This window comes from Lepisma saccharinum, chromosome 9, assembly GCF_977018435.1.
Source record: "Lepisma saccharinum chromosome 9, izLepSacc3.1, whole genome shotgun sequence".
Classification (NCBI taxonomy): Eukaryota; Metazoa; Arthropoda; class Insecta; order Zygentoma; family Lepismatidae; genus Lepisma; species Lepisma saccharinum.
Window position 1 is genome coordinate 83,573,861 of NC_139237.1, and position 17,757 is coordinate 83,591,617.

The following is a 17,757-nucleotide window of genomic DNA, read 5'->3' on the forward strand; positions in this document are numbered from 1 at the left end:
AACTTTGCATTTTTCTGATTTCACAACAATTTGCAATGGCAATGAAAGCCGTTGAACTATCAATATTACATTTCGTGAAGAGGTCTACACTTATCCGGAACATATGATTCCCATAAAATGCACATCCACTTTAACTTTTATGGAGAACAAAATCCAATGTCATTAAAACAATGTTCATTTGCTAGTCTATAAAATAAATTCTACTAAATAATCATAAAACATATCGCCATAAATCAACGTAGGTGCTAGTATGATATATTAATTAAATAATACAGTTTACATTAGCCCTGATTGGGATGTCATTCATGACCACATAACCAGAGAGTGGAATGACTGAAGACAGAGAAGGTGTGGAAACCTACCTTCCGTTGTATTCTGTATCAAATATAATTTGAACTTATCCGTTCTCAACGTCTTTGCCTTCCTACTGGTCTCTTACTATCAGGTTTTCCCAACAAGAATCCTTTAAACTCCTCTTTCCTCTCCCATTTGTGCCACATGGCCTGCCCGTCTAATTCTTCTTGATTTAATCATTCTACGAGGGCCACTATTTATATTTTGAGCCTTGGCAACACTGATTGAAGTTAGGCGCGATTTGACGTTTGCACGGAATCGTCTGGCATTATTGACCATAACGTACTTCAAATGTTTTGTCAATAGCTTCATTTGTGTTGTTTATGTTGCCTTGGAGATTGCGCGATAAAGCAATAAAGCAGTTTTCAATGCCAAATTCCTGTTTTTTCATTATTAGGCTCAAAATATAAATAGTGACCCTCGTAATAATATCTAAACAGAAATACAAATTGTGCAGTTCTACATAATGTAACCTTCTCCACTCACCTGTCTCCTCATCCCTTTTAGGTCCAAATATTTTTCTAAGGATTTTATTTTCAAATGCTCTTAATTAATTTATGTTCCTCTTTTAATGTAATGGACCTAATGGACCATGTTTCACATCCATATAATAAATACTACAGGCAAAATTACTAGTATTTTGTGTATATTAACTTTCAGTTTCTTAGATATTATACGAGGTGATGAAACTTTATGAAGAGAAAAGGAATCTACTTTTTATTTCCTCTTTAATATAATTTCCATTTGTTAGTATTACTCCTAAGTACTTGGATTTGGAATCTGATTGAAGCGACTTATCAATAATGAAATTTTGATTGTTACTTGATGGAGAATTTGCTTGGTAACACTTATGCATCCCACTGCACGTAACAATTTTCAGCTCACTTACCTGAATTTTAGACTTCCTGTGCAACCCTTCTTGAAGCAGGAGTTGAGAACTTGACGTTTCTGTCTTGCCCAAGCAGCTGCAACCCGTTCACTCTCACTGCTTGGACATTGTTCTTTTGGAAGCCGAAAACTTATAACGGTCTTCTCGCAACACTCTGCAACTTTCTACTCTAGGACATTCCTAGCTGAGTGAAACTCAAAGCTTTTCAGGTCATTCTGTGGCCCTTATGCCAGAAATACCCACCGTATCCTATATTTTATGCCGAAAGTTCCGGCGTACATCTATCGAAAGTTTGTGTGTATGTTCACTTGCATTTTCCTTTTCCTTTAATTTGCTCTTCACTTAAGACAAGTAGCTATAATATTGAACCCTCTTTACGTTAATATACAAGAAACGAAAAATGAAGGGTGTCACAACAAAAGCGACAGATTTAATATGCTTAATAGAATCCTTTTTAAAAAAGAGAATGACAAATATTTTTACATTATTACGTAAGGATAAATGTTCCCAATTAAGAATGGCAAGTTTGATTTACGCAACATGTCTTGTGGTTTGGTTGGTAACACTGTTTTTACAAGTTCCTTTATCAGTGATTGTTGCAGCTCAGTTGACATGGAGCGGTATACAAAGGAACACTGAGTTTTGATAGTGAAAACTGTTGCATTTGGGCAACAGAAAATCCTCAAGAAATACACGAGACACTATGACATCCACAACGAGTAAACGTGTGGTGTGAATTTTGGGCTGATGGAGTGATGAGACCAAACTTTCTTCCGAGGATGGAAATTTCATCACAAGAGTGAAATCCTTCAAAGCAAGTCGTGGGGGTCCATATGTCGGATGTCATCTTTCATCGCAATATTTACCCATTGTAATGATGTAAGACTATTTGTCACTTTGTAAATATAAAGATTTTCTTATGTATACTAAATTGGGACACCCTATACAAACATAAATTAACATAGCAGGTGCGAAGTCATTGAAGTCTGGTGAGGAGAGATAATATATAGATATTATATAGGATATATTTTTTACAGTTTCTCTGCAATGAAATATGAAACTTAACACTGTTGAATGAACATAACTACCCTTAAAATACTTTTCCAGATTTGAAGCCATAAATGAACAATTTTATGTCACGAGTGGGACAGACCAAACACTGCCTCTTCACTTAAAAATAAATTTATTTTAATTTCTGTGAATATCAAATGATGAAGAATAAATTATTTAATACATAGAGAGATGGTAATTGACCTTTGAATATTCTAGAGGTGTTAAGAGTGAAATGTAACAGCTAAAGGCGAAATTAATTTCCTTTTGTTGTCACGGGTGGGACACAATAGAAAACAATGGTAAATCAAAAATTTAAAATAAACGAACAATATGTAAAGTATCTACTACGTTCTAACTTAATTATGTATAATACTTGAATTTCTATGCATATTTTAGATTGATCACTCATAATATATGATAAAGTTTCAACATTGAATTGAATTTTAAAAATTGACGTTCCGGGGCACTTTCACATGGAATGAATGTGCATATTTGTGTGAATTATTATATGATATACATATTTATTATGTTATATAAAAACAAATTATTAAATATTTAAATATAGAAATGAATGAATTAGTTACTGATATATATATATATATATATATATATATATATATATATCAGATATTTATAAAGTAGTTAACTAATTCATTTACAGTTTAAATAAGTCAATAAATTACAAAATTATTGAACTGGTTTTCTTATGTATAAGATTTGTTCAGTTTTTATTAATATAAATCGATTAGATTTCATACTTACATTTGTCTTGCATATATTGATATTGCATATACATTTAATGGTTTCTTGAGAGAGAGAGAAAGATAATAGAAAAACACAGAACGAGAGAGAATGTAGAGGAATAGTGAAGATAGCTAGATGAAGAATCAGGCAGAACATTTTGGGGTGAAAAATATTTAAATAAACTCAGACCTGATAACACCTTTTCCCACCGCCCCCATTTCTTGCAACTACTTATTCACGATGTTCCTTCAGTCACAGAAGCATGGTTTCCGGCTTTGTTCATTGTTCTTATATGTAAAATCTCCCACGCATAAAATCACCTATTCTATCAAAATTTTCGGATCCCAAACTGTGCTAAAAGAGGTTAAGAATTGAAGTTCCACACTGAACATTTCAAAGGCATGAATTTACCTTCTTTGCATTGAATTTCGCAATCAATTCTCAATATTGCTAGCTGTCTTTGCAAATTGCAACTTTTGCAAGTTCAGAATTTTTTCCTGGATTCCGGTACTGGCCCGGAAAATCGGAAACAAGTAGCGACCCCTGGATGGGATCCATCTTCAGTATGCAGATTTTGGGATATCTTAATTAGGAAAAACGTAATTAAATTGGACATAAGAATCGATCGGTTGGACCTCCCTGAAATTGAACTCCAAGTTACGCCATGTTGTGTATATATGCACACGTATATCGAATTTCATGCAGCTGTTACAACCGTAAGGATACCGGCGTCATAGAAATCTTTAATTTATACGAGGTTCGGGGTATTTGAAAAGCGCTACCCTTGGAACCGGAGAGAATAAGGGAAAAACAAAACTGTAATAAGCATAACAATAACCCGTGGTTCTACAGCCCTGGAAGGGCCTTGGCCTGTCTCCCGACTGCCAGTCTCTCTCCCACAATCCAACCTAGAGGTGTGGAGATCTTCAACCAGTAATGGGGTGACGTGAGGTCAGCACGTTAAACCCTGCGGCTATAGCAGATTTACCAGACCGGGTTAAGCTACATATTCCTAGCTCCCCAATATCCTCACGATTGTGGGTTGCCAGATCGGTTCTGTACACAGGACAAGAACCCAGAGACTGAACCCAGGCGGACTCGAGCCCATGCCGTCCCGTAGTCGAAGATGATTTAATATTCTTATCAAAATACATTTAAACAATGAATATTATTATTGTAAATCATTCGTAATGCGAAAGCTCTTTGTGTATGTAATCACTCCACATATATAAGTTGATTACAGAGACATCTGTAGTTCAAAAATGTTACGCGAAGAATGTGAAGCCTCACGCGCGCCATCTCTGATGTTCATTTTACACTAACTGTTAAGCCGGAACTGGACTAACAAAGTTTATGCAAATTTGTGAAAAAATACTTTTATTTGAATAGTGTGTTTATTGAAGAAATATTTATACATCTTCCTTGAAAAATTTAATAGCAATGAGAAGAAAAGTTGGATAATTGCTATCGTTGTCGACGTAGAAACTGTTCATGGGTTCATTTTCTCATTTTCCATCAGTTGTCAGCTCTGTAGCACCTGAAATAAGATAATATGCGAGTTATTGTAATTAGAATGCCTAAGATTTTTAATCAATGATTGACATAAAACAAATCTTAATTGTAATGTTTTTGTGATTGAGTATATTTCAGGGGAGGGCTATGGACCGTAGTGAAACCATATATTGAATGTAATTAGTTGGAAACCAAAATGCCATTTGTAATTTCTTCTTCTTGGGGAATAAATAAAAGAAACAAATTAAGTTTTTGTACGAAATGAAAGGAAGAGGAATTTACAAATTAAAAATAAATGGGTATTATAATTTTGTAATATCAAATGATGCTGGTATTGAAATTTGTTTCCTTCAGGAACATATCCTGGAGATTCCAATTGTGAAATGGAAGAAGGAACACCGTAGCCATAAAGCCTTACTCCAAAATCGACAGACAGGGAAAAGTCGACACCTACCATCTATACCATCTGTCTGCGATCAACAATAAGGGCTGGCCAGAAACGATTTACACTTCCAATATTATTCTTCCATTATTAAGTTTTCATTAATGTTTGCATTTTTTTTTTAGGGTCTCGCCCGCGCTGGGTCCATGTTTTTGATTTCAAATGGGGGGAGAGGGGAAGTGTATGGACCGTAGTGCGTATATTTGTTTCATTTGTGCTTGATTGATGGAATCATTATTAATTTTGCCACCAGAGGTCAATAGAATCGGTTACGCAATGACGTAATAAGGAAGCCTCAGTGCGACCTCGCAGCCCTTCAGGCAGCGAGCGCATTTTGGATTCTGACCCAGGGAGAGGAAGTTGTTTTCCTCAAGGTAGACACTTTGTGAAGGTGTCTGAGGAACCACGAAATGGAGGAGAAGGATAAGTACTTTCCGTAATGTTTTAAGTTCCGAACTTGCACTCACTCACTCAATTATATTTTGTTCATCATCTTTCTCGTCTATACTACGTGAAGAAGTGACTTGACAGTCAAAAGACAGATTTAGTTCATTGTTATTAATTAGTTAAACGAATATCCATCAAACTGGCCTAAGTGAGAAAACAATGCTTTCCTTTCAGCAAGTTTATCGTCGAACAAACTTTATTTATTTATGTAGTCTAATTGTGCTTGCACATTTTGTAAATAAACTCGCATAATTTGGAACAAGTGTTATATCTGTACATTCGAATAGCATAACTGCGCGTTTACTTCAAGGTTCGTATGCATTTAACAAGCCGGTTTAACGTGCATAGGGCTCAAGCATCATAACCCTCCTTAAATACGCCACTTGGCAGCATGAAAATTCACTAATAATCTAATGTCCATAAATAATAATAATAGTACAAACTATAACAATTTTCAATTTTGTACAACTTCTTTCTCAGCAACTGTTGTGTTCAATATTTCAATTCGAAAAATTGAATGATACGTTTTAACATAGTACCGTTTCACATGTTATGATGATCTTAACAGCATTCCTACCTGCAATATTGTATCATCATTAATCGACCTTATAGTGGACGGTGGATATACCAGATTTAAAGGAAAGGGATATCAGGATATTCACGTCTGGTTCTTCGGGCACTATCTCCTTCTTTGCTCCTGGCGCATGTGTGAAATGCTCATATTCGTAGGCAGCCGTCTTGAAGTGATGTTCTGGAAATATATATTAAGTACGGTATGCAATACAAATTTTCACAAGGTTCCGATTTGCAAGTGAACAGTGCGAAATTTCTCACCAACAATCTGTCCTAAAAAAAAATGTTCCCACCAAATCTTTTCTAGAGAAAAGAGCTTTTTTTCTTTTGGAAACGAAAATAAGCAATTTGTTTTGACTTTAAGTAAGTATACTAAGGGAAAAAAACGCACGAAGAACATATGTCTCTGTGTTCCTTTGTTAGTGTGGCATGCTTTCCATAACAATTTACGCACAATAAAATAAAACAAGAGTTCAAGTATTAAATAGAATTGCTTTATGTTAATAAAACCCAAGAATTAAATAAAAACGTAAGCGTCATAAAACCATTTCAACTATTTTGCAATTTATTGACATTTTAAACCAGTTGGTGAAAGAATTGGTTTGGTAGTTTATAAATATCTGATGTATGTAAAAGTAACAAATGAATTCCTTTTTATACATTAAATATTTAGTAATTTTACTTTTATGTGTAACAGCATAATAAATATGGATCTCGTATAATAATTAATGTATGTGTGTGTATAAATGAAGATCTTCCTCCCCCACCAATGTTCATTGTCAATCATAATTAAAACTTGATTTTTATGAAAGAGTAATTAATGAAGTTATTGTTATTCTTGCATCGTCTTAACGTTAATGAATGCACCCTACTCTGAGATCAATAGCGTGCCCAGAATTTTCGAAAAAAATGGTGAGGGATGTAGTCAACCCTCATTTTGCCATTTTCCTTTATGAAACGAAGCGTTAGGTTCAAGATCGTAAAGCATGAAGGTTGCAGGAACGATTTTACAAACAGTGAGTTAACGAATTATTCAGTATTTTGTTACGTACCTATGCCAAACTCATCGACAAATCTCCATTCCACAGGCGAATCAGAGCCAGAAGCAAACCCTATAGCATTCACATTAACATCTAGCGGTTTGTGCTGCAGGAACGGTTTAGAAGACTTCGCCCTGCCAACTTCAAGCAAACCGTTTCTTAATCTAATCCAGAATTCCTTGAAATCGTTCCGGGAGAGAACACTCGCCGAATCATTTCTGTAGAGGACAGGTCCGGACATGCCCTCTCGAATCTCCGAATATTTGTTGTCATTGACGCCCAGGACGATCTCTATCCCTCGTGCAAGGTCTTTCGTGTCCTCCACCAATAGGATGGCGGCATCCTTTCTTGCCTTCACTTCGAACCGGAAGTACACATGGCCCTCGTCCGATGCATCGTGTCTGACTACTTGTTCCTCAGCTTCAATTGGGTTGGTTTCTGAAAGAGTTGAAAATATCGCTTTCACAGACGCGGTATTCAACACCAAATGAATGTGGTATGCACTTATTTGGTTACACAATAAAAAAAAAGGAAGTTTTACTGTCCAAATGCGGATTCGAACACGCACATGTTGGAGCCTCATTGGCAACTAAAAAAAACAAAAACTTCTCTAACCGGGCTCGAACACACATCCTTCAGAGCGTGAAACCGTAACACTAACCACTCACCTACCACTTCTACTGGAATTTACTTATCATATAAGTTTTTGAATTGTTTCGTCACTTGCGAGGCGTATTCCTTCTCGCTTATTCTCTTTTAGATGTTTTTTTCCAGTCCTTTACAATTTTTTACCTTCTGCCACCCATGGAGATCCTTATAGAATACAATATTGGGACGCAGCTCCAAGAAAAGAGAATATCTTAGTTTCAAGAAACGTCAGGTGGGAATGTTGTGTTAATTTTTTTCATATTTTAAGTTTTGCTTGCAACGCCACCATCAACCGAGCATTTGCTTTCTGGACAGATAATACGTACCTGTATTCACAACTGCACAAGCTGCACATGCAACACTGCATATCAGTAAAAGGGCAAACTTTGGAAACACTGCAAGAGGTAAAACAGTACTTGTTAATGCATGTAAGATAATAGAAAATATGCAGAGTAAACACATACTACTCGTTACATCATATTTCTAGCACTGGGAGCAGTGCCCTCTCTTCGTAATAGCGAAAACTTAGGGATCCATTTGTAAGTAACCAACACGTCAACAAAATGGCACGTTGTTAAACACGAGCGGGGCGTTAATTTCGTGAGGGGCACAGGGAGCTCGTCCTCCAATAATCCACGAACACACACTCACACACACACACATACGTATTTAAATCTTTCAAAAGCAAAGTAAAATAAAGCAAAATATTGAAATATTTAAGACTTTTCTTGATGATTTCAGTGATTTATTTTGGCTGCTACATATGGACAGTATCTGATGCTGAAATGATTGAAAATGTTTACAAAATAAGACGTACACATATCAAGAGAAGCATATGGAAATACTTCCAAAAAGGTGGAGGGTGTAAGTATCCTGAGAAATGAAGTAACAATTGAAAAAATAATGGTAGAGAAACACACTTGAAGGGCCAGAAGGGGCACACTAAATTGTAATCAGAGAATAAAATGAGAGATGTGGAGTCAAAAGACACAAGGACCACAGAAACCAGTGGTTTATATATATATATATATATATATATATATATATATATATATATATATATATATATATATATATAATGTCCCTAAAAAGGAACAAACTCGATTCTGCTTATTATCTTGAAAACAATCCCATCAAAAAAAGTTTATTCTCAAAAAGATCTCGGAGTTATCAACGACGAAAAACTAAACTTCAATGAGTACATTACGAACACTACTAAAAGAGCAATGCGTCTTCTCGGTCTTCTGTACAGGTTCACTGAAATCCAAAACCAATCATCAATCAGCATATTTTACAAATCCCTTATCTCCCCCATTCTTGAATACTGCTCTCCTATCTGGACCATGGCTTCAAAAACAAATCTTTCCCGGATTGATTCTGTCCTCAACTTTTTCCTCGCCATTGCTCGCCACAGAATACCTTCTCGGAGACACCTTCACAAATCAGACATTATGTCTGTCTTCAATATCCAACCACCACACACTCGTCGCGAATTAGCAGACATGAAATTCTTGCACAAAATCATGAATGGTAAAATTAAATCCGAATTTCTGCTCAACAAATTTCATGTACGCGTCCCCACACGGCCAACCCGCAACGTTAAGCTCTTCCACAATCCCACCACAAGACTCTCCCTTCTACAGCGGTCTCTTTTCTACAGGCTACCTTGCTCATCTAATAACCTGCCTCCAAATGTGGACATATTCTTGCCAGAACAAAGTTTTAGAAAATTGTTAACGATGTATGGATAATTTTGATTTGTTTTCAGTGCCATCTTGTACTCTATTTTGTTGTTGTTATTGTTGTTTTCTTGCTGTTACTGTTTCAGTGTAAAATGGTCATTCAGTACTGTATCTGAAACTTTAGGTAAAATAAATAAATAAATAAGAGAACGATGTTACGAAAAATCACGTAAACATTAAGAACAAATCACTTACTTGTTCAAAGGTCGTTTGGAATTTCTGCAGAGAATGTCGTTTGAAACCAGGACACCCCTCTTATATGCAAACAAACAACGCCCAAAGATGAAGGTAGGATTCCATTTATTTAAACTAATGATGAAAACCCTTGTTTATAATTGTCCGACCGAGCTAACGGTTGTTGTTTTTGAAACTATCATGCTACCATCCCATTTCCAGTCATATTGACCCCCAGGTTCTGATAAGAACAGTGCATTAGTGTCGAACAGAATAGATCACGCTCACTGAGGAGACATTCATAAGCAATTAACTTTGAAGTTCTCCTCTTCATCAAGTCGTCAACATATTCATTTAAAAGACAAAATAGCAGATTTGATGACGGACGACAAAGTTAACATTTCTGAATTCCAAATTTCATATTTATACTTGCCTCTGTGGCGGAATGGTTATCACAACGCGCTGTACAACTTCAGGGGTCCCGGGTTCGATTTCCGTCCGAGTCATGAGTGATCTTTGTAGGTGTACCTTCATCATATCATCATTCACCCTGATCTTCGCGATTAGCCTAAAGTGGCAGAAAAACCAAGTAAAATAAACCAAACCAATCATATTTCTACTTCAAACTCGGCTCGTTCAAATCCTTAAGGTGACTTTCAGCCTGGCTAAAATTTGAGCAATTTCCTCGTCAGGCCTGCTCAAGCTTTGGTCAAGATTATCTCGAGAATCAGTAGACAGAAGACTTTCAAATTTTACCCAAGCACTCAGGAAGTTAGTTTTTATTGAACCACTTTTCGTGATAGGCAAGCGATGGGTCAGTTTTTCATTTCGGTTAATTACAACATATTCAAATGTAATATAGCGGGGTAAGGCTAAATTTGAAGCTAAAACTACAAAATATTGGGCGTTGGTGAAAAAGTTAGGAGGGTATTGAGGAAATGTGGGGGAGGAGGTTGTGAGGTGCGTGTGGATAAATCATTGGTATGCACACAGGAGGGGGCTGGAATTGTAAAGGAGGCTCTGGCTGCCCCCGCTAACCAGGCCCCTACAATGTGTATTTTGTCATATTTTCTCTGCCTTTAGCCTTTTTCTAGTAATATTGTGCCAAAAGAGGGGTTATGATCCCCAACAATCCCCTTTTGTACGTCACTGCAGGAGTGTGATTTTGGGAATGTTCATGTCTTTGCACTGCATTATGGAAATTACTGAAGTCATTCTCGCCTGTAAAGTTCCATGTTCAAACAGAATGGTTTATAAATCTATAACATTGCTACTACAAAACACGTATCCGCAACTTTCACGCTTCCAAATGCACCCCCTCCTCGCCCTGTTTTGCAGTGTTACATACCCTCTATATTTCGGAGTTACTGACCACATGACGGATATATCCAAGTATTGGCTGGTAATTTTGTTTCTTGTAAATACCATACGACCGGTACTCATTGACTAACTTCATAAGCTAATTTGTTCATTACTATGAGTTTCACACGTGAATAGTCGTACCGAGTTAGGTGGTGCTACGGATGCATAGAAAATTCTGGAATTTAGCAACACTTGTGGCCTGCGTGAACGAGGAGTTTTCAACACCTTTGCCGAAATCGACCTTTTTCTTTTTTTCGTGAAAATGGAAGGAGAGTGACCATGCAAGAACTTCATAAGTCACTCGAAAAGCGGGGAGAAAGGCGAACAAGACCGTGTTAAAATGTTAACATAAACATTGGTGACGTCTTCGCCCGGGTCCCCCGGGAACTTCCGGTTTACACCAGTCCCCGCTGTTTCCAGTAGAGATTCACCGGCAACGAAGTAAGAATTGAGCACTTGTTTTCATCAGTAGTGCTACGATAGTCTAGAAAGGTTGTTAAAGCTTTACCATGAAGGAGTGGACTTGTTGAATTCTTTGGAAGATCAAATGCAGTGCAGATTATTATTATTATTATTATTAAAAAGAAAGAAACAAAAAAAACGTGTCCTGGCCGCCAGTTGTACTGTACATGCAGACATACAACATGGGCAGTGCACGCACGAAGAACTCAAAACGTACAAAAGATTATATATTCAATTATTTTGTAAATGGAAGAGCGAGGGAAATAGAATGCTATAAAACTGGTGATATTGTTATAACACAATGTACGCTGAAGTGAATCTTTGCCAAGAAGTCTGCAGAAGTTAAGACATATTCAAATGCTGGTAAATATGTGTGCTATGAACTTCGCCTTTGCGCCTGGGGAATTTAGGGAAAACCTATGATGATAAGACATGCCATTTTTAATTGCACTATTTACTTCAAACAGTAATGGAGCTTTCAGACTGAAGCGAGAAGCGATATTAGTATTTCACACAAGCGACACAGAAGCATTCAATCAAAAGCAAACCGTTCACCACACATGCGCAAACAACAGACTGAGGCGACACTATAAGACGACCCGGTCCGAGCGACACGCAATCGACAAACGATACTTGCAACTTGTCATGTCGCTTTGGTTCGGAAGGTTTTGTTTATTTCTGAAGATTGGTTTCCAAGAGACGTGTGGCTTGTCGCTTCAGTCTGAACACTTCCTTTCGAACCGCATCGACACGACAAAATGCACACGTCACTTGGACTGGGCTGTTTTCTCAATGTCATGCATCGTCTCGCCTCGGTCTGTTGTTCTTGCATGAGTTGTTTGCTTTAAAGTAAGGGCTTGTGTTGTTTGTCGCTTCGGTGTGAAATCTCCCTGTCGCTTGAAAGCGAACCCTCAGTAATCAATGCAACCTTTTGAAGCAAAGCGACACGGCAAGCTGCACGTGTCGCTCGGACTTGTACGTTTTCTCAATACTGTGCATGGTGTTCCTCGGTCCATTGCTTTCGCATGCGAGGTGAATGCTTGCGTGTTGCTTGCCACTTAGGTCTGAAATATTCCTAATGGATCTTTCAGTCCGAAGCGACAAGCGACATGTATCTCTTGGAAGCAAACCATCAGTAATCAATCAATGCAACCTTTCGAACCGAAGCGACACGACAAGATGCACATGTCGCTTAGACTCCCAATGGAAAATGCGCGGTAAATGCTTATAAAGGAACCTGTGTCGCTTGTAACTTCGGTGTGAAACCCCGCTGTCGCGTTCCGCGGTCTGAAATCTCCCTAACAGACGTACGTTTCACCACATGCACAGATAAACGATCCATATTGCTTGTAAGAAAATACAAGTCGTGCAAATGACTGTTGAGTCGGGTACCAATCCTTTCTTCGTTCAGCTTGTATCTACAGATTTCTTCTCCTTCGAAAGCCTGGAAGTGATACTTGACCCTATACATTTGTTCTCGATCGAACTGTGTAACCATATGCTACACAGCTTGCACCCCTTTTCCTCGTAAAAGAATCTCCACTTCGCCTTTTCATATTAACGTAACCGGATGTTTGAGGGGAACCAGACGAGTGCGCATGCTCCGCAGTAGCTCCTCCTTTAACACCGTCCATACGACAGGAAATGAAAAGTCTGCATATGTAAATATCTTCAAGTAGATAAATTACATCTCAAGGTGTATAAAGGCGCTTGCTCCGCCTTCCTTTACCACACGCTTCTGCTTTTTCGAATCAGTTTGTGTCATGTCCCGTAAGAGGGCAGATTTGTCTTATTTCCACCCATGCTGTTGTTAGTGCCCGAAGCAAGAAACTCGTTTTGAACGGTCGGTAGGACCTCCCCATGGAGCATTGCAATCAAGGCGTCCCGTGTTCGATATCCGGTGGAGACACATACTGGTTCTGATCCCACTTTAAACTGTATGTCCAGTCCCGATTAGCCTTACTGTACATAAAGTGAACTTAAAACACCAACTCAATCAATCAATCAATTGAAAAGACCGTTGCGCCGCCAGCAGTTGGAATGGAGAATTCATCAGAAGAGGAGTTTACGATAGTGGTTGAGGAGTAGGAGGACTGGCGAAACGAAACAGAACAAAACAGAATTGCAGTGAAAGGAAACGCAGATATTGAGGAGAATGTGGCTTGTATCGGAGGCATCTTAGAGGAATGGGAACTCTCGTGTTTTTAATTAAAAAAATTTAAAAAATAAAAACATTAACAACATAGCTACTTTTCACATTTCCTCTTCGTTTACTCACACAACAGAAGACTCTGTACGCTGCACCAGTGGTGACTTCTAACAATACACTTCCGAACGATAACATTATACTATAGAAACTATGTCTTTTGGTAATATTTTCAACAATTAAAAACATAAAAAAAATATTGTTAGTTTATTACGTAGTAACGTACTATTTATTTATAAAACATGCAATTATCTTTGTTGTCCTATCTTAAAATTATTGTTTTTTATGAATACCATTTTTAGCTGGATATTATTCTAAGGATTTAATTTTGGAAGTAGGGTAAAATCGGGTAGCCCCGGACATCGGGTACCATCGGACAGTGTGAGTTCCGAAACTGCGGTATGAGCTAGCAAAACTGTATCAGCAGAAAAAGAAAGGACTTTGTTCTCCCCTGCACGTACAAGTAGTAGGAGTTGGTCGGTGAAGAATAGCGGACTTGCTGCAAGCCGCTCTGTTTCTGCGTATGCGGTGTTCGTCCCGAAGTAACTTAAGGAAGGTCATTGCTATTATAAAGGTAAGTAAATGAAACACAAATAGTTGTCAGTGTACTGGTTAGGGTTTGAACAAATCGTGTGTGAAACCGCAAGTATATATTTGACTGAGTGATAGTATGAGGCATGTTATTGTCGAATGGTACGTTTCGGGTAGCGCCGGACAGGCAATTGGAGGGTAACACCGGACAAAATGTAGCAGTTCTTGACACTGTGTGATAGCGTTCCAGTTGTGCTATTTGTTGACAGACATCGCAGTCATAAGGATTTGAAAGTGATCCAATATGCGAGGGATCACAGTATTCATATGCTCAGTACTCCTCCACATACCACGCACAAGACTCAGCCCCTTGACAGGTATTTTATGAAACCGTTTAAAGGAGCATACAATGAAGCTTGTTCGATGTGGATGCGCAAGAATGCTGGAGTAAAGATAACCGATTATGATGTAGCGCACCTTGTTGCAGAGGCATACCGTAAGGTGTGTCGCATGGACATTGCTCTCAATGGATTTGCGTGCACTGGAATATATCCATTCAACCGTAATATATTCACAGACATTGACTACCTGCCCGCAAACGTGACTCGCGTTGAAAAATGTTACACTCCGCAAACCTGTGAAGACCCAGAACCTTCAACTTCAGCAGCGGTGGAGGCAACGAGGGCTGCTTCTTCTCCGTCGTCTGCAGTGGATCCACGTTCTCTACATGTCACCGAGGAACCTGAATCTCCACGTCCATCAACTAGCAAAGGGCTCTCCATTATTGAAAAGTTATCACCATTACCAGAAAATCGTAAGAGACGTTCAGCGTCACGAACAAGAAGAACTGCAGTGAGTGAGATACTAACATCTTCACCATATAAGAAGCAACTTGAAAGAAAGGTGACCTCAACACATGTAGTATTAGCAAAGAAAGGTTGCAAGAAGCTAATGGGCCACGATCAGCTTGCTTGTGACAATAACAAAGAGGACGTACGACCAGACGAACAGGATAGCACAACTGAATGCATCATTTGCTGTGAAACGTTCAATGAAGGCTGGATTCAGTGTCAATCCTGCGATAGCTGGGCCCATGACAACTGCACCGATATCGAATCAACTGATATCCATTACATATGTGATCACTGTAAACTTCCTGGGTAGGTGTTCTTTTTGATTTTTGATTTTGATTTTGATTTGGTGTTTTAAGTCCACTTTATGCACAGTAAGGCTAATCGGGACTGGACCTACAGTTTAAAGTGGGATCCGAACCACTTGTGCCTCCACCGGGTATCGAACCCGGGACCCCTTGATTACAAGGCGACGACGATACCACTGCGCCATCGGGGAGGCCAGGGTAGGTGTTCTTATTGTTCCTTCCAAGTGTAGAATATGATTTTTTTTTCAATTATCTTAAGTGTCCGGTGGTACCCGCCAATATGTGAAAATATGTAAAATGTAGCTATCTGTATTGTCATTTGTTTATGTACTTCTTTTTGCATTTCTCTCGATAACTTTGCTTTGTCAATAAAGATTACATTCCAAATAAATATTACAGGCTTGTTTTAAAACAATTTTGCATCTTCTTACCAAGAAGCACATCACTGTGTGAACATGTCCGGGTCTACCCCATTTTCCCCTATTCGGCGTAGATGTCCCGGGGGATTTTCTGGGTCCATCGGACCTGGATTCTGAAGTTTTGCCTGGACCTCTGGTAGACGCGAGAACAATTGGACAAATATCTTACCCTTCAGATTTTCATGAAGGCTATACCTTGCCAGTCTCCGCTTGGTTTGGTCTGAGGTCAGCAGGGCACCGCTCGTAGATGTATCATCCAAGAAAATAAAATCATAGAGCGCCGTCAGGATCAGCCTAGCGTTGTTAATTCTTGTGCCCTCGCTTTGTTCCTTCTTCTTCGAAGTGAACGCAGATTCTAGAATTCACCTTGAATCGTCCTTGTTCAGTGTGCATAAAGAAGTTGGGCGGGTTTTCAGGGCAAGAGTAACCGAACTCAAGTCGACCGTAATACATTCCTCCTTCAAAGGACGTCCCTTCAGGACCAACAGCCATGAAGAACCATGTGGTCTTCTCCTTTGGCATCCGTGCAATATGCAGAGATGGGATAGGGTTTTCTTGGATTTCGTTGTATTCCTCCTCCAGCTTCTCTTCGACTGGGTACTTCCCTGCCATTGTTTGATTAGCTGCGACAAAACAAGACAGAATATTATTAAATCACGCCTTTGTTGTATCCTCCTTGTAATGTCACTGGATATAATAATAAAAATATTAAAGGCAAAAGGTGTCTAGACCGGGCCCGAGGACCCTCCCTCATTTAAAAATCGAAACAAAACCGAGACTTACTCTTTGAGAGGCTTGTCTGGTTTGGGATTTTATCACATTTGAATGTAAGGCGCCTAAATGGAATTGCTTTACTCTGTGATCAATTCGCATACCAAAGAGGATGACCGTCTTACTTATGTGCAAATATATTTGCACATAGTTTATATGCAGAGTTGTTAAACGTCCAGGAACCCATACATTCTAATGGGTTCTATTGGGTACCGTAACAGGAACGGGACCTTTTTTTCTTCGCACAATTTAATTTCGGTCCAAGTTGCGTGTTGTTTCATTTCAATACGGAACTTGGACCCTATTTAAACTGATCAGGAAAAAAAGGTTCCTGGACCGAATTGAAATACTTTACAGATAAAAAGGTTCTTTACGGTCCAGAACCCATTTACGCTTGATGATTTTCTCTTCTGGACCGGAACTGAAATTTATTTAAAGTTCCTGGAACTTTAACAACCCTGGTTGTGAGGTTATGCTCAAAATCTTATGTTTTAGCTTGCTTTAACGGTTTTTTTTTAAAAACTTTTTTGAGCTATTATTTCGGGACCCTAGACGTGACGGAAACAGATTTCTCGTCTCGCTTCGTCTGCAGGTCCCGACTTGGACAAGTTATGCCTGAATCACACGAGGCTAGATTTCCAGATGGATATTCCAGTTGGACTAGCTCTGTGGTACTAATTCATCTACTAGTTCTCGCCCAACACGAGCCGGACCGAGTGGTTAGCACATCGCGCTGCGAAGCGAAGGGTCCCGGGTTCGAAACCCGCTCGGGCTTGATTGTTTGTGAATGTCCACTCATCAATTTCATCACTCATCCTCATCTTCGCAAATTAGCCAAGAGGCACAAAACTCAAAGTTAAATAAACTAAATCAATCAATCGCCCCACACGATACTTGATACTGTGCTTATCGGTATACAGACAAGAGCAGACAAGCTAAAAAGATGAATGAGCGATTTGAAGATCGTTTTAGGAGAGCAGCTACTGCTGTTCATAAAAATTAAAAATAAAAGGATTAAAAAATAAGTGTGGGCTAGAAATTGGCTCGAAAGAAAATATGGTAATCAGAGAGCACTCAACAATCTTTTAAATGAACTCGGGTATGTATTTTCATTCATACATAAGATTCTCAGGGCTCATTCATAAAAAAAAAAAAAAAAATTGATCAACTTAATGTCAAACATTTAATACACTGTTAATAAGAAGAATTTTCATTATCGACTAATACAT

General features: G+C 38.5%; 1 protein-coding gene across 1 annotated transcript; it reads right to left on the reverse strand.

Annotated features, from left to right (window-relative positions):
* Positions 1 to 4,496: 4,496 nt before the first annotated feature.
* Positions 4,497 to 7,299, reverse strand: LOC145992778 (uncharacterized). The gene is made up of 3 exons (XM_083129174.1): positions 7,067 to 7,299; positions 6,019 to 6,192; positions 4,497 to 4,577 (listed from the first exon to the last, which is right to left on the reverse strand). Exons 1-2 carry the CDS (start codon positions 7,293 to 7,295, stop codon positions 6,038 to 6,040), a joined length of 384 nt encoding a protein of 127 aa, XP_082985300.1. The 5' UTR covers positions 7,296 to 7,299; the 3' UTR covers positions 4,497 to 4,577; positions 6,019 to 6,037.
* Between the last annotated feature and the right edge of the window lie 10,458 nt (positions 7,300 to 17,757).